The following is a 19,159-nucleotide window of genomic DNA, read 5'->3' as shown; positions in this document are numbered from 1 at the left end:
AGATATAATTTGAAATACATTGCAAATCTTTGTTTATTTAAAAGAGTGCAATCAACTTGTATAATACTCTAATTCTTATACAGATATTTAAAGAAATAACTAGTTAAAGATGCATAATTAGACATAATTAGTGCGTGATTATCTAGAAGAATTATCAGAAAACTTCCGACATTTTTGCTTGTTATTGTATATTTTCCCACGATTTTTTCTACTTTACTAAATTCGTGAAAGTGTTCGTATCCACTTAAGATTTGCCGTATAAAATTTGTGTCGTTCGAAAATACCCGATATTTTGGTCTAAGTTGCAGTTTGGTTGCATTGCTCGCGATTGCATCTCTCGGGATTGCTGAGAAATCGCAGGTCTCGAGGTTTATCACAGCGATATCCGCCCTGCCCACCACGTCGTCTTCTTATGTAGTTCTCGGTTACGCCATTTCCGCCACCGAGACGTTTCTCCCGCTCAGATAACTATCATGATCGACAATACAAGGACTAGATCTTATCGAGGCCTCGATCCATCCTCGATCCTTAAAGACTATCGCAAATCGATGCCGATCTCGGCAAACTATCTTCTCAGCGCCGGAAATCCGGAAACCAATGTGCGGACGAAGAAGAACTTTTATCGAATGCGAAATCAATGCGTGAGTGATTGCATCGAGTCACATGTTTTATTCTTCTCAAGTTTTACGAGTAGTCTTTGACAAATGAAGACGATCGTAAGTCACTCGACGTTTCTTGAATTGTTATTGATTTCAATTGTCATTGATCTCAATCACACAATAGCGAAAATAAATTTACTGCACTGAAAAAAAGATTCAGTAATATTATCTAGCCTGATCACAGTTACTAAGTGCTTTAGGTCCGGTTGCACCAACGTCACATAACATTTAACCTTAGCTTAACTTCACTCACTAGCCTAACTCTCTTTCTAACTGTTCTCTTAGAGGCGAAGAGTGAGTTAAGCTAAGATTAAATGTTATGTAACGTTGGTGCAACCGAATAATGATAAATTGTCAATAAACAATTATTAGCTCGAATTAAGATAACTTGCACAATACAAGATGATAATTGAGTTACAAAATATATAGGTATAAATTGACTTACCAAAATATCGAAGATTATTTAGTATTAGGACACAGGGCAGTTATCTTATCTATTCTTTATAAATGTTGACCACCATGAGAAACATCTTGGAAACAACATCTCCGTTTGATCTTCGTCCAAATCAAATCTGAGCATATCTCTCATAGGAGAGTGTATGGGAGAGGTATTTCGAATAGAAAGGTTCGCGTATCGCAAAGGGATCTCTCTCTCTCTCTCTTCGATCGTTTCGACGCAGCTGATTGTGATCGAGCCGGGTTCCTTAGAGACTGGGCTTTGTTCTCGGTCTAATCATAGAATTTACGTTGCTTGATCGGTCAAAGGTAGCACTGCGGTTCCCAGTGCACACTCGCGCTCACTCGCACACCTGAGTCCGACGAAGTACCCGGTATCGCTGATGCTGTTTGCACCTCACAGCGACGCCCACTTGATATCAAAGGTCAAGCATTCTGTATAGCATGGCCGCGAGATAACCGTGGGTATAACTCAGTCTTATCTTCCTTCGTTAAACCCGATTTACGCATGCTATAGTAGGCGGGCCGAGTCTTGGACAATAACACCTTTGGATCTATCGTGCTCGAGACTTGGCGAGTGAAGTGCTCACTACAATCTTCAATCAGAAGGTATTTTTTAATATGTTAAATTGTCCGATCCAATATTGAAACAAAACTCAATTTATGTACCATACATCTTTGTAAGACTGAGATACATTCTTTTATTAAATTTGCTGTTAAATTTTTAACAATTTAACAAGTTTTTTCAAATTTCTTTGTCATAAAATGAAATGTTTTTAACTAAAACACATCTCCACTCAAACAATGTTTGTAATGTAATGTTTTATCGTTAAACTGCCAATTGAATTTTTTAAATTAGAACTTGAATAAATTGCTGCGGCCCTCTTTGTCGCGATCGGTCACTTCACGTACTCCACTTTGACAAATCCGTAACCCAATTTCATAACTTTATTCAACCTTTGTTACAAAATTGTGTATGAGCAAAAATATTTAAAATTCTTTTTTGTATTTTACCTCATCGGAACGCGGATAAATTCCATGCATAACGCGAATGCAAATATTCCCTTGGTCAACATGACTACGTCTTTATTTCTCAGCACAAGTATGTGCGTCGGAATACTTTGCGTGTCATAAACCGCATATTCTATCGATGAAACTTATTTCTGCCGTGTAACTGTGGTGGAAAAGTTTTATCCAAAGCAAATTCCATTATTTGACACTAAATCCCCGCATTCATTTTTTTTGTGACATTAGGATTTATCGCATATTATATAATATTTTTAGAATATTATTTAAAAGTTAACTGGAGAATAATTAATTTAGAAATAATTCGTTGAGATTGCATATATAGTATTTCATCTGTTTTAAATATTTTAAAGTAAACATAACAATTTAATTACAAAATAAATTAGAGTTATAAAATTAGTATTAGAATATAATATGTATATAAAAATAATAGTGACGATATTTCTTAAGTGTTCATTTAAAAAATTGCTTTTGTTTTTAATGTAACCGTTATATAATATACGAAAAATATTTGAGAGAGAAAAGAAAGAGAAAGAGAGAGAAGTATTGCTCTACTTCTTTTATCCGTAGGATTCATTATTTTAAAACACATATGTCATCATTTTAAAAGACATATTTCAACATTTTAAAAAAGACATTTTTAACAAAAATTTCACCCTTTCTGTAATTGATCACGTTTTCCAATTGAATTTTTTTCCAATTCAATTTATTTCTAGAAACAATAGACTGCAATAATTGGTAAATTCTACTGAAAAGCTCTTTTCTGCACGTCCTTTTAATGAAGATTTATTGAAATTGCAGTAGAGAAGAAAGCTTCATTCGATCCGATTTGTTTTCTTATAATGTGAAATTTTTTGCATCTTTTGAAATTTCATGAAATTATCCATCGTACAGTCTGAGAATTTCCATCTTTCTGAAGGGAATACGGTGGCTATTCTGATTTATCTCCACTGCCATGATCGACTAACAGACACGGTGTCGTAATCCACTGATTCAGCGTTTCGTCTAGCGCTCTTCTTACCTCGAAGTATCTCATTTCGGAAAAAAGTGGCAGATATCATCAGTCAGTATCACCAGACGATCCGCATCCTCACGAAGAAATCGATTTCCGGGGCTGGAACAAAAAATGTTGACAGCAGCCAGTACTATATAATCGATGAGAATTCAGGAATTGTTCTATAATTGGAAATATCTTTACTCGCGACGACCACCGAGCTGGCTCGATTTTAGAGAAGTGATATTGATTCGGATCGCGTCGAAATTAGTTGCATTCGTATCGGGCGTGGAAAAGCACACACAGGGGTTCTGAGGCAGAAACGAGCATTAGCTCTCAAACATGTCCGCGGTAGATTTCCCCGCGGACACTAATCACGCATTGGCATCGAGGTATTAGCCGCGAGCTCATGGGACAGATAGCGCAGGTTTCCGGTTACCGATCAGTCAACTATACGGTGCATCTCATGGTTTTCTTTCTCGCTTAAAAAAAATTATTTGTGCCGTCCTACTTTTGTCGATTTTGTTAAAAATTGTGACCCAAAGATTTAATTTGAAAATATTCTATTTTTAACTTCCAATGTGCGGAACGATTAAAATGGGAATAAAAATTGACTCCCTCTTCACAATTCCTCGTGTCCCGTGCAGTCTTTCGGCACTGCAATGCCCTCCGTAGCTCTCAGAAATACGTATGGGGCATGCATAATTCGCGTCTCGAACGACTCGAGCGTTTCACGCGACGAGTGTCGCGCGGATATAATCCGGAGTCCAATTAGCGATAATTACGGCGTGAATTGGGAATTCCTAATGGTAGGTATCCCCGTTAGTTCGTTCGTTCGTTCGTTTGCGCTCACCGTGATTTTTGCAGACGGCGTAATTCGCGCCGGCGCAAATTAAATTCGCACCTCGCTCATAATGCTGACGATTCGTTCGTTTACGCGAACCGAAGGATTTTGAGTTATGTTTTTTTTCTCGATGTCATGTCCGTAGTTTCTTGGAATTTTCTCCAGCCGCAATCGTAATCACGGAAAACGGCAATTTTGTCGCATTTCAGTGTAAAACTCAAGCTAATTTTCCGCTTCGGCATGATTCGGGCGTCACTATTCCAAGTTCTCTTCAGCGTTGGAGGCAGGGAACGGCGGAGAATTAGCGTATAAATTGGTTAATAATTCGGCGCATTGGTTTACAATCTATATCGTGTTGGCATTAGCATTAAACCCGCTAACAATGATTATTTTGTTCAACCCTATGAATAATTCTCTTCGATTCGCTTATACGTGGTTGACATTAAACGTGCAGCTATTCATATCGCATATTTCATATTGCATATTTGGTGTCGCATATATTTCTTTTGTGCTCTGGTTATCCCAGGTCTTTAACTTTCTCCTTAATTTTATCTTCTAATAATTAAGAGTAAGCTTTTTGCAACTGTAATGATGGATAATATCTTAATTTTTTTTAAACATCGATATGACGAACTAATCATTTCGTAGTAATCGCCACACGTACTCATCGTATAGTAAACATCTGAATACAAAGGAACGTTGAGAATATATTTCCGTTGTTATTTATTATGTATTATTCCGAGATATTGAAGCAGTGTCTCGATTTAACAATGTCGCTTGCTTCGGCCAAGTTCTCGTTCTGTAAAATGACCCGACAAAGCTCTGTTACTCTGAATAAAACATGTCGTTTAAACTAATTCAGGAAATTACACCGGTTTGCGACTCGACACAGTCGTGGAAACTATCGCCATTCGGACCATGTTGCGGGTACACTTGGGAATAGGTACCGGGGCGCGCTACCGTACAGTTTAATAATTTACTTATTAATTATTAATCTCAATTCGTGTACGACGCGTATGGGGCAATCGCGACAATTACATTGTGTCTCACGCGCGCATTGGTTCTGGCAAGTTATGGAAATTATTTCATTCTTTGTTTCATACATTGCTATTATTTCTTTTTACTTGTTTATTATAATATTTACAATATTCTCTTATTTCTAGCATTGTTATCATCGCTGCAACAATCAATTCAAGTTAAAGTTCAAATTCTGGTCCAAGTCCAATTACAGGTTCTAATTTTAATCAAATAATATAATTGAAATAAATTATTAAACACAATAAAAAGTGTGATATTATGAAATAGTGGTACACTACGTTATCACACTCCTCGTTAACGTTGGTGACCGATAGTTTTAATAATCAGAAAAATATGTTTTACATATATCTTCAAAATCGATTGACAAAGGGGACAAAATAATTCGCCAGTGATAATGCGGGGGCAGACGTGGATTGACGTTAGCACCTTGACGAACGAGGTCATTTGTAGACACGGGCATTACAACGGCCCGATCGATGGGAGGCGAAGGGATGCATGGGGGCAGTTTGCAGGCGGTGATTTAAAGGTCTATGGAGCGATGATGCCTTAAGATTACTTACTCGCCGGAACATAATTTCCCGGCTCCCGGCTGCGTCTTCATGCCGTAATTTACGGAAACTTGCTGGCAACATGTTAAGAATGTCACTTCCCTCGCTCTAGCATGCACGCGAGGAGCTTAATCTTATTTGGGATAAAACAACTTTGATTTCCGAATTTCCGAATTACTTTTAGTGAAAGATTAATCTTTGTTATTATACTTTTTAACGTTTGCATGTTTAATTGATTAATTCATATTGAAGAAACAAATACGAAATAAACAAAAAATGAGTTTTATGTAGTTGATTTTCCGTTTATTTTTATCTGTTTCGATCTTTTCGTATAATTATTCCATTGTCAATTATTTTCCACTGCTAGCAAAGATTCCCTCTGTACAATCTCGTGTTACGTGGGGGGGGCTCAAAATGAAATATTATATGCAACTGTGCCTGAAGCAAAACTCCTTTTTTGATTAGGCAAACTTAATACGTTGGCTCCAACATTCCGCTATGTATCGGGTTGCACGATTCGCAATTATGCATTCATCGCGGTACCATGCGTTATTCAATGCGATATTGAATATCGCGTTACCAAACAAAACATTGCGGAATATCGGGATTTCTCCGAGTAATTGGAAGGCTTGTTACCGAAACTATTACCGCGATCGCATTATAATTACACCCTCTGTGCTCAGTGCCGCGTTGCAGGTTTATCATAATTTCGTATACATCGTAAATAGGAAACCTGTTAATTGAACCTGACCGTTATTAACTTGCGTTGCCATTAACTTTGCGATACCTTCATTATCTTTAATACTGTTTGCTTACTGCTTTACAAAAAGAGTCTTGGATACGTTTTGGAAAATGTATTTGAAAAATCTAATCGCAGTTGACGCAATTAACGACATTGTCTTTCATATGTGACAATTATTCCAGAAAATTTCAATAACTTTGGTTTTAGAAATCTTCGGATGTTTGCTTACGTAGATCTTAGATTTCTAAACTTATTTATAGTTTCGTCAAACTTTTATCTTACAATGACTTGATTTTTTATAGATTTTGTTTTTATATGTAGGATAAGGAGAAGCTATTTGAGTCAGTAAAAGAAAAAATCGAATATAAAATTTTCAAAATAAGGAGAGGCTTTTTCAGCTTTTTGGTTTTTTGAAGCTTTTAGGCTTTTTAGCTGTCTTGAAAATTTTACATACGATTTTTTACTTTTACTCAAATACTCCCTTCTTCCCCTTCATTGACTCCAATTTTACTATATCTCACTATTAAATTACATTTTTTCTTAGTTTAATTACTTATCTTTATATGTACGTAATTTATGTATATATATTTTTCACAAATTTTTGAAATTGAAATTACATAAACCGATAAATCTTGATTTCATAGAATTTTTATACAACAAATTTTTAATAACGCAATTTCCTTAATGCGAAATTTAAATCTCTACAAATCTTTGATTTTATGGAATCTGACTATAGATTTATACATTATTTATACGCCATATTATCTTTCAACTTCTATTTGACAGAGCATTCGGCCATCTTTATTTCGTCTATACATAAACTAATGATTCATTTGAGACGTTAGAGATACCAAAGAAGGACGCGGGTCGAGTATACGATGCTAGTTGAGAAAGAGACGGGGTTCGAACTTTTGGCAACTCGTAACTATCGACCGGTTGAAGCTTGGATAGTGTCCAGCTTCGACAACCGGGGGATACGGAAGACCCTTGATGAGGTCCCCGAGAGTCGACTTCACTCTTTCCCCTCCGATCGTCTTCCATATCGAACCTGTCACCGTTTGCACGAACTCTGCGACCATTCGTGTCTATCATAGTTTCTTGTTGGTAGCCACATTGAGTATGATGACCCGAAGTGCGGAACTTTTCATTCGCTTACTGCTAGAAAGTAGCGTTGTAGTTCGATAACTTTGTAATTTTTATTTTTTTGATATATTGTGAAATTTTTATGTCAGTTTAGTCATAATGTCGATAAAAATTTTTACAATTAGTCTGTCAATAATTGAAATAAATTTTTCTTTGTGAAATTGACTGACAAAGGACAGTAGTAATACTAGCTTTAATGATAAATCTTCAAAGAAAAGCTTAGCTGATGTAAGAAACCATCCTTAACATTTTTTATTAGCGAAATGATCAATTAATTTAATACTTTTCCTAAATACTCAACTAACCAAAATCATCAATTTTCTGTTACAGGATGTTGCTTTGTAACCTTTTACACTAGAAAAGCGGCTTTGGCAGCGCAGAACGCTCTTCATAACGTCAAGACCTTCAGCGGGGTAAGTGAACATGACGTAATAATTAACTTAATGTTCGATTGCGATAAATATATGCGTGTATGCGAGTTTCTTCCAAATTTAAATAAAAATTGGAATTAACTTGATAAAATTGGCAACAAATTTTTAACTGTCAAAACTTTATGCAGTAAATTAATTCCAAATATATTACAAAGAACTACAACGATTATTTTGCGATGTGAGTGAATATTATAAAATTATATTATGCAATAGTATATTATGATATATTATGCTACTTGCATTATGGACATGCGCGATGGCTTCTGGATGATTATCCTTCAAACCAAACGCAAGTTAGTCACCTCTGATCACAAATCACGGTTGTTGCTGCATGTATCAACATTGTTCTATCTATAGAAATGTTTAGATAGCTTCAACATATGCCGAGTGCCGAATCAATTGCCAGATGCATCCGCTTAGCCGAATAATGAACGTTTACGCAGATAATTATCCGAGTGCCGATGATTGACCGAATAATGAATATTAATACGGTTGATCGTTCGAATAAATTATTCAAATCAATGTGGCAGGCTCGATGAATCTTGGAGTAATCATCGATACAAACGAGCGGTGCGTCGCGGCCGCAAACAACGTCGATTCATACTACTAGAACCATGTTCTTCGAGCAATCGACTCCTTTCTTAATTGCGGAACGAAGTAGTACAATTGCTTTAATATTACAAACTTATTAGAAACCGAGGATGTTATGACTTTATGGAATCTTAATTAAATAAAAAATGCAAAATATTAGATTATTGATGGAAGGAAAAGCATATTTATAACTGTTATTCTTCTTTTTCCATCAGTTTTACGTGTGATAAAAATAACTATTAGAGTTACAAAAAAAGATTAGTAAGTAAATTAATATAAAATTGTATGTTTTTTGTGTTTATACTAAATAATCGTTATTTATCATTAAAATGCTATTATATATAAGAACTGGTAATACTATAAAATTTGTAAAGCTAGGAAATTTATGCACGTTATCAACTGTAAAATGAGTGCTGGAGTTTAACAAAGTCTGGGATTAAAAATGGCGATTTTAAATTAAACTGTGTACAGAAGGGCCGTAGTGTATACGAATGAGAGGAAATTTGAACAATCTTCTCGTTGGCGCTAATTGATTTAACTGGAGCAGGGATTAGAGAAAATTTCAAATGACGCATTTTTAAGCTTCTCTGTCTCTCTTTCGAATATCCGAGGGTAGGAGGCTCCATTATAAAGCTCTCGATCCTCTTTTCGATTCGAGATAACGCCGTTCTCGCCCGCGCTTGGAAAAATATTCCGTCAGAAAAGCAGCTTTCCTTTCTTCAGGTTTGGCGTCCCGTCGATTACAGGCGACCGGGGGGCCGAAGATATCGTTGGAAGTGAGCCTGTACGATAATTACAGTTTCCCTAGAAACTTTCGATGCAATTACGAGACGTCATTATGAGCATTTAACCGAGCAGGCCTGGCAATTCCGTCCTTCCTATCCTCCCCTTTTCCGGCCTGTAGCTCATACACGCGTGCTTGTGCCTGAATTTACGAGAATAATTATTATCGATCGAAAGAGCGAAAGGGCGTGCTGAATGTGCGACGATCCCTGCAAAGCCGCGTGCGGATCGTTAATAATACTCGATATGTTAAATGTGGCTGAACCGCAATAAATTGCATCAATTACATATGGATGTTCCATTATATTAAATCTATGAAAATCTTCCTTTCTATTAACAACATGAATTTAACAACACACCGCAGTTGTTCCTTTAATTATGTATTTATGTAAATTACATAATCCTTCCTAAGGGTCTTTCCACATAATTCATTTAAGTCTGCCATGAGAATAATCTTTTTACTATTTTTTTTTTATAATAAACGTTTATATTGCGTAAACTTCGTTATATTGCTTTACAGCATAAGACAATTTAAGCTAATTGATTCCTGTGATTATACTGTTATATTTTACATTAATATTTAGCATATTGCTTTCTAAAAATATTTTTAATATTTTTAGAAAAGTTAATAGAATGTTTTATTAATCACGAGAATAATAAATCACTGCGCTTTAGAAAGTAAAGCTCTTGTAAAACCACGACTGCGTATCTGAACTTCCATATATTTCACACCCATTAAATCCATTCTTTGCACGCGAGCAGCATTGAACTTGCGAATAATTTAAAGTCATACCACGTGTCTTGTGAAATTTATTCAAGAAAAAAAAAAGCTTTATCGATCCATCGAGCGAAGCGAAACAACAAGCTTTTCTTACGCATCGTGCGGCGGCAGCATCATCTTGGCATCGCTTCAGGCACCTTTCTTCTGCAGGGATGACTGATCCGCACAGTCATTTAGCTTTAGTAGTTTAGTGAACCCACATACTCGAGCTCAATACATTGCGGATACATACACAGCCTATTATGTATATACGTGCTTTTACGACTAATAGCACAGTAAATAGTCGAGAAAAGTCGAAGCAAAATTCAATCTTTCTTAAGAAAAATAAAAATGATTAGAATAAGACTAAAACTCATATAAATTCATATGTTGGTAAATAATCAATAGAGCGAAATAACACAAATTAAAGTTTACTTTTTTCTTTTTTATTCTTAAAAAATAGACATCTTTTTACATTCAAGCAGAGTACAGTAATAGCTGCAAATGCACAATAGTTATTTTAATGCACTATCATAGCATTAAAATCGCCATGAAACTAACAGTATGCTATTTCTGCTGCATGTAGTGTCATAATATTTTTATAATGTACCCATTTTATAAATTTTGATTTTGTTTTTTAAAAAAACTAACTTGCATACTACTTAATTAAATTTTCGCCTAATTGACATTTTCTTTTAACATTAGCAACATAATATGTAATATTAATTTCCAAGTACACAATGCTCTTATTGTTAGTACATAAAGAACGTAGCGTCATTTAAATTTAAATCTTGGAATAATGAAGGAAAGAAGAAAAAGGAACATTTTATAATAAGCTGTAAGAGATATGTACAAAGAATACTGTTGGAAAACGATAATTTATTTATTATTTGACATTACTCGTTCAGTTTACTCAATGTACATCTACAATACTCCTTACCCGTCTACTCACGAAAGTAAAAAGCGACAGGCTCCACTCGACTTTTTCCTCCCTTCCAAAGAAGGTCGCGTGCCATGAAAGAGGCGGAATCTGAGACTCTTATGCCGGCTATTAATTAAGGGGGTTAAATAGCCGGAAGTCGAGCAGTTGCTCTTCGAGAAAGAGCGTGCGGCGGGCAATGTTTAATCGGGAATAGAGTGATAGAAAACAAATCTGGAGCGCGGGGTTTCTCTGATGTAGAGAATGGGAGGAAAGAAGAAGAAGAAAGTGGAACGTCCTTGAACGACGTATAAAAAGAAGGAAAGTAGAGAGGAGAGGAGAGAGAGAGAGAGAGAGAGAGAGAGAGAGAGAGAGAGAACAAGAAAAAGAGAGAGAAAGTGGAAAGGAAGGGGAAGGAAGAGGAAGAGGAAAGGTGAATTGCAGAACGACATTTTCGCAATGAAAAGGGTTGACTGAGTATAAGTGGGTAGCTGAAAGGAGCAAGAGTCGAAAGAGGCGGCGGAAAACGAGGAGGACGCTCAGGGGATTGCAAACTCCGAAGAGCGGGGGGAGGAGGGAGTAAGAAGACGACGGAGGTAGCAGCGGTATAGGCGGGAGAGGGTAGATAGAAGGCGAATAGAGAACGGCTTGTGCATTTGAAGGAGTTTAGCTTTTCTCGTATCAGATTTCGTTTCCACGAGTGGCGTCGAGTTGAGAGGTCTGTGTTGGCTCGGAGAAATGACTCGAGAGCCCGAAACCTTTCCCCTCTCTTTCTCTCTCCCTCATTCTCTTTCTCCTCTCACCGCCGACTCCTTTAGTCACCCTTTTGCAACCTTCCCACTCTAAGCCGAGTACACCAATGCGTTTCAATGCTATTTGGTGTCCAACGGCAGATTTACTTCGTATGGGAATCAGCGAGAGATCCTGTTGTTCCACACGCACGATTCGCGCGGATCGATTTCTACTATCGCGATAGTTTGAGGCACGATGGTTTACAATTTCAGACTGAAATTATCTATCTATTGCATGGCGTTCAAAATAGTATTCAAATATCACATTGTGATATAAAATAGCTCGAATGTCATATCGCGTTCAGAAAGGTATGTTTTATTATCCATTGTAAAAATCCTCGTCTATTTTCGTTCTCTCAATGCGGGAATCTATACTTCATATATCGCCAAAATTCGTTTAAAAAAACGTTGCGTGCTATTTTTCCGTTGCCAATGAAAATTTTTTTCGTGCGTGTAAATCAACGTCGCACGAGGGGGAAAAAAAGGTATTTGCGTCTATAATTGAAATAGCGGAGTATCCCGTGGCGATTTTGCGGCAAAGAAGGGGGAAGAGCGCGTCTGGCTCGCAGCCGCGAAATTGGCGGAAAACCGTGGCGAATTTACAAGCATGCATACCGCGCTCGCAACAATGCGTAATATTATTAAAGCGCGGCGGGACGAGAGATATTGGAGCGTTAGTAGGCGAGATACAAATGGAAAATGAAACCATTATACGGCGAGTGCTTTGGCGCGATCGATGAATGCGCGCAAATGGCGAGCAGAAAATTCCTCGTAATCGATCACCCGTCAGTTCTTTTGAAAGATCTATATATGATGTATAACGCAAGCTTACAATTAAGAATGAGAAATGTTATAAATTTCACATAGGCATAGGGAAGGCAATTCTTTTTTAACATATGTCAGTCACTGCATTTGAATAAACGTCATTCTTATTTAGTTTTAATGTATTTCTAGCGTTATACTAATTTTATAGGTTGGACTTTATTCAGTTTAGATAAAGTCATTACAGAAGGAAACGTCGATGTAAAATTAAATTCTTCTTTGAAAATTTAATATATTGAAGGAAAGACATTGGAAAAATGTCGCAAGAATATACTAAATCTTTCAAATAACGAGAGAGAGATGCAAATCCAAAATGTAACAGACATATCTAGAAAATTTTCGAATATTTATATAATGTAATATACGTTAAAATATTTGGCCGACTTAAGACTAAATAATACGTGTACTTTCTATATTAATTTCTACAAACATTGAAAATAGCTTTGCCTCCAAAAAAACCTTCTAAATAAGAAATAAGCTGAGAGGAACTATCGAGGATGGACTATCAGGATGGAAAAAGATGAAAAAGACATCCAAGTCGGTGGCGGAAACGAAAGTAGCCTTCCTTCCTTATTCGACGCCGGCCAGTCTCGTTTCCGTGGTGGGCTCTAAAATATTCAGGTTAACCCTGAAGTCAGTTGGCGGACATTAACGATCAATATCGATGGAATGTCTACTGAATGTCTCTACTGAAATTCGAAATGCACCAACTATGTCTCTGGTGCTCTGAAAGAGCCTGAGAGAAGGACAAAGATGAAACGAGAGGGAAATTCGATAAACCGCTATGACACACTCGATAATTCACGTTAATAATACAGTCCATTCACTCGATTGCACATATGCAGATATATGCATGATGCGTGCACAGCTGTATTGTCGCGATAACGTGATAAGTCACACCGTGACACTTTCCGTAAAATAACGATAATCGATGCAGTCTTTACGCGAGAGTATTGTGGTAACTTCGCTTATTTCGCGACGCCTACCAGTGAGGCAATCTTCCAATATCGATATCGTGGTACTGTATATTACTTCGTGGAAACGAAGAATTAAATTGGACGATCTTATATTAATCCATTAAATCAAGCAACGAAAAATAAATGAGAAAAAATATGATTGAATAGTCACCTTTAATCTCCATAAAATTTTTATCAAGATTGTACTTTATCGTGTGCAGTTAGAAGCAGCTCAAAAATAAGCTCATTTATATTTGTTATTATACAATGAAACGACTAAGAAATAAAAAAATAACTAATTAGTGTATTATTTATCAATCGCGAGTATTGCGTGTGTAACAATGTTAAGTTTTAATATTTTTCCATTCGTATAATTCAATAAAGAAAACGGATAATTTTAAAATTAATTTATATATAAGAATTTATAAGAAAATCGGTTTTATAAATTTTCTCATGTACTTTATTATTATATGAGGCTGTAAAATAAGTTTTAATAAATAAATGCACTTTACTGGTATTAACCAAATATACATAACTACAATAATGGCTATAATAAAATACAAGACGTATATAATTTTCTTTCTACACATTTACACATAATTATAGCATTAGAAATGTTGGCCTATAAAAAATTTTTATTTTAAATATTACTTTATATGTATAAAAAAATTGTTAAATTTAGGTTGGCATTGTAAAATATATTATATTATGTTAGAGAAAATACAATGTGTTTATACACGTAACATAAAAATTGAATACTGTATTTTCCGAAGTTTAAAGTTACAAGTGCAAACTGCAGATAACGAAAAACATATCTCACGCATTATTAACGAATATCAAGCATAAATTATTATCCAATTTCAGTTAATAAACAGCGGCAATTTAATCGTCAGTTTTTGATTTATTGACACATGGATTTCATCGGATATGCGATTTAATGAAGCGCGACTACCGGGCTATTAAATCGGATGTTTACTGTATGCAATCGATATATTTCAATTGAAATAATATGACTTTGTGGCTATGGTACAAGCAGAATAGACTTAAGTATTGGCGAATGCCCAGCAGGTGTCCAAAAATAAATCACTGATGTCCGTAAAGTGACAGGGACACAGTCTGTTTCTCTGTCTTTTTTTTTTGTTCGATGCCTTAAAGATGAAGGAGAAGAGCGAACGAAAGATGACAACAGACGCGCGAACGAAAGAAGGCTTGACCCATATTTCCGCTTTAAATAACATTAATGGTTTCAGTCAGTTGGTTTCCCAATCGTTTTACTCATCATGCATTTCCATGCCAAGAAATCGATTTCTATTATCGACTGACATCCGCTGTATATTTACCAGTAAACGTCAAAGGAATATGTAAATATTTAATATTACTTTAACCGAATTTTGAGCTAGGGCTTAATTAAAACAATGTTTTGTATTAAGAATCAAAAAGTCTTAGTAAAATAAATTGTAAATTTCCATCAGTTGTTAAGGATTGTAATTACGGAATTGTCACGATTGCAAAATCTACAACTGAAAGAAAGTCCGAAAGCATGAATTTGTTGAAAATGGATACTCTTTGTTGCCATACATCGATACATCATATTGCTATGAATTTAATTAATTGAAAAGAAGAACCATGAATCTTATACGTATCATACAAATTCAGAAATATAGCGATATAATGGCTTGATCGTGTCGCTCGATAATCTGCAGGAGGAAAATTGAATCGTAAAACGTAGTTGAACCTAACGCATCCAGAACGAGGATACGTGAGATGCGTAAACGCGAAAAAGTCATAAACTGAATAGTTAACTTCTCTCCTGGCCTGCTCTTTATATCTTTCCGTCGCATTCGGTCACGCCTTCGAGAGAAAGCACAAGAGTTATGGCAGGCCGAGCGTGTATAATTTGTCGCCAATTAAACGGTCTACCTATCTCTCGCGCCTTTTCTCTCATTCTTACTCTCGCAGTCTTTCTACGACGCCGAACGCAATTGTTGGCTCAGAAAAACGGAGTCATCGACCGTCTGATGCGGGCGCGAAGAACCGGAAGCGCTTCCACTTCGCAGAGGCGAATGTCGTAATCGCATAACGACATCGTATGATTCTCCGAGGCGCTAACGAACACCCTCTATACTCCTACCCTCGACCCGCCATTACCCTGTACACGCTGCAGTAACAAAAAATAATGGACGTCATTATCGGTCCGAGATAATGGTCGCGGATGAAGAGGTGAAGGGGCGGAGGGGGAGGAGGAAGAGAAGCGAAACGACGATCGACGGATGGATGTGAGGAAAAAAGAAAATGTCGATCGGCGAAAACGCCCATGCCAACGACACTCGCGCTGTTCCGAGGATCGTTTCGATTTTTTGCTGAACTGCGTTCGAGCTCGTCATGAAATTTTCGCTTAACATCGAGTTGGACAAAGAAAAGAGAATAAGCGTCTGTGATTTTCAGACTCTGAGATGCATTAAAATAGACAAGGCTATCTCTTAAACACTACTGGCATAATATCCAGAGACTATAAAAAAATTATTTGTCTATTAAAGATATTTAGTTTATTGCGCATTAAAAATTTATATAAATTTTAAGAATTTTTTTTTATGCGATTAATTTCTTGAATATATATTTACATAATAATACAGTATATTCGAATGATGTAAAAAAGATACCTCGTTAAAATAAATTGTATTTTTGTATGATTTAAACGCTAAATATAATATAATCAACAAACAATCTTATAGAATAACAAAAAGGACAATAAAATAGATAATAGATAGAATAAATGATTTATCATAAAATGCAGGATACTAAAATGTAGTAGGAAATAGCAGAAATGTGGGAAAGAATTATACTTACATATAATTTTTTAAGCATTTTTGTGTCTATTTAAGAACTAAATACATGTCACATTGCAACCTACTTTTCGATAACAATTTTCGTTCCATCAAATAATTTGCACCCAATGCTTGTACCGGCGAAACGGGAAAAATTATACGTTTAAGAGTTGATTGTCGGTATTTGTCATGGAAGCTGGCAACGAGTTGCTCGGCATTCTGGCGGGATTGCAAGACGACGCGTAGCGTGAACTTTCGCGAGTTGGACGGTAGGCGGTCTAACGAGTGTGAGAAAAAAAAAAGATAAATAAAACGCTGAAAGCAGCGAAAGAAGAAACGCGGAAGAATTCGATTTGCGTCGCGGTGCTGTGCGGGCAGCAACAGCGCGGGCTCGATTATCGTCACGAAAACGTCGCGCGGCCGCGCGCGTGCGGCCGCGGGCTAAATTGCGTCCCATTTCTCAGCAACTTTTTCAATTTGTCGCGGCTCGGGCAACTAATTACCGGCCAAAATGACTTTTACCTCGCTACGGATGGTGGCTTTAGCATCCACGATAGCAGCGGCGACGATGGCGACGACGGCGGAGTCGTTGATGTCGCGGCCAACCGATTTTTCGAATACGCGATCGTCAGCCTTGGTATGGCGTATATTGCGCGACATGACCACGTGCGAATGGCACATTTGATGCGAAATCAATGAGATAGAAAGAGCGACAGAGAAAGGAAATCCACGAAGCGACAGTTTGATTACGTCTACTCGGACTTGGCGAGGCCGCGAGCGAATTGAACGAGAGATTTTAACAGGACCGGGGTAACGGCGATAACGCTCGCAGGTGCCGTAACTGTTATCAGTGGAGTCGTTAAATGCGTGGTATTGACGTGCTCGCTTTTTGGAGATTAACGTTTCGTAGTATCGATTTGTACAAAGCCGGCGCTCGTGGGGAAGTTTGTTGATTGCTCGTTACACCCGTGCGAATTGAAAAGAGATGAATGAGACTAACAGAAATACTTCCTAAAACCGAAATATGAGGGTGTTTTAGTTGAAATAATTTCTAATAAGTGTTTTCAATTTTAAATGATTTTTCCAAAATAGATTTTGCTTGTACGCTATCATGCTTTAATGCAAATTTAGGAAATAGTACTAGTATTCTCAAAGGTGTACTATACGACGACATTCACCTTTGCGCGCTGTTATAACAGTTGTAATTTCACACTGATTTCTATGGCCTGTTATTTCTGCAGTGGAATTTCTCTGGTATAATTCACACAAATTGGTTAACTAAAAATATCATCGAGAAATTTTTTGTTTGAACATATAAGACTTTTCATTTATTTTCTTGCTTTAAATACCGTAATTCTTTACCACTTATTACATCGATGATATTGACGCATTTCGAGAACAAAAAATAAATGTTTGAAAATTTAAATACTTTTTAATACATTTATAAAACGATTAGAGACGTGATAAGTTTGTTATCTTTATTTTTATAACTTTTTTAATTTTAATTAAGTTTATTTCAGAATAGATATTGGATTTAGTACATAAATTTGGTTTGGTTTTCTTAACATCAAAGTTTAAAAGTTACGATTGTTATTGATACACTGAGAAAAAAAATTTGTTAATTCCAAAAAATATTTAGTTTGATACGAGCAACTAAACATTAGTTGTTTCAACAATTATTAAGTTGCACTAAAAAAGGTATAATGCATTCATGTCAACCTTTAAAATGTTTTAATCAAGAATTAATTTAACTAACGTTTAGTTAAACTACCTAAAATATTTAGTTGCCCGTATCGGACTAAAGATTTTTGCGATTAACAAATTTTTTTTCTCAGTGTATAAAAAATGTACGCAAGTTGTTCGTAAGTATACTGATTGTCTATACGTACATTTTCTATTTATACAGCACACATTATATATGTTATCCATTTCTAAATATATAGGTATACAGTGTGTGTATAAATGGAAAATGTACGTGATATCAGACAATGCGTATACTTACACACAATTTGTTTACATTTTTTTATATCAATAACTATCTTAATTTTTAAACCGTTGATGTTAAGATTAATATAAAATTCCTTCATTATTAGTAATATATCGATAACTTGAGATGCTTCTCTATCGTGTGTCCTCTCACGAATCATTAAGTAGCAGTTCCCATTTGCTGCATGTGGACCAACCAGTTTCTCCCCACACGAGAATCCACTCTAGAAAATTTCTCGTGCGGGGGGACGGGGGTACAGTTTGGAATATTAAAATTCCTGGTATCAGGTGGACTCGAACTCGATTCCTCGCGGTTTCGAGTCTGCCACTTTATTACTAGACCAACACTGCCACCCATATATTGTATGTATGTATATAAACTTTCAAAAAGGAGCAAACCAAAAACAAAGAACTTAGAAATACATATAATTTCTCTGACGCAAATATTGACGAATACAAAACTGATACATTCTCGATAATAATTGTATGTATTTCTCAGTCTTTTTTATTGCATTCGTTTGAGGTTTGCTCCTTCTTGAGAATTTTTGCTTCTTCCTTCTTTTCCTCCTTCGAGTTTCTAAATACAACAGACATCTTTAATACATCTATTACATTTGCATTTATATTTCTATAGTATTTTCTGGTATATGAAATATTCTTAGATCTTTATATTTATTGGAAACGCCTGTATGCCTCTGCCTTTTTAATAAACCACGGCTTTAAGGAGAAATACATTTTGTTATTAGGGGGGAGCTTCTTTACTTTTTTACTATAATTTATAGTTTTCTTAGCCGATGGCTTTCAGTGTGTATATATTTGTGATCTTTATAGTATTGATAGTATTA

At 36.1% G+C, this 19,159-nt stretch overlaps 1 protein-coding gene across 13 annotated transcripts in view; it reads left to right on the top strand.

The window, feature by feature from the left end:
- LOC112456997 (CUGBP Elav-like family member 2) overlaps positions 1–19,159 on the top strand; it is a 334,288-nt gene that overhangs the window by 230,553 nt on the left and 84,576 nt on the right. For all 13 annotated transcript variants that reach the window (XR_003041043.1, XR_003041044.1, XM_025019829.1 and 10 more), the window contains one exon: positions 7,781–7,863. Coding sequence is in view for 11 of the 13 variants with exons in the window: in XM_025019829.1 (XP_024875597.1) it covers positions 7,781–7,863 (83 nt within the window). In the remaining 2 variants the exon portion in view is untranslated. The remainder of the gene's footprint in view (positions 1–7,780; positions 7,864–19,159) is intronic.

Source organism: Temnothorax curvispinosus, unplaced genomic scaffold (assembly GCF_003070985.1).
Source record: "Temnothorax curvispinosus isolate PA1 unplaced genomic scaffold, ASM307098v1 QBEX01007396.1, whole genome shotgun sequence".
NCBI lineage: Eukaryota > Metazoa > Arthropoda > Insecta > Hymenoptera > Formicidae > Temnothorax > Temnothorax curvispinosus.
This window is presented reverse-complemented; position numbering and strand designations above follow the sequence as displayed.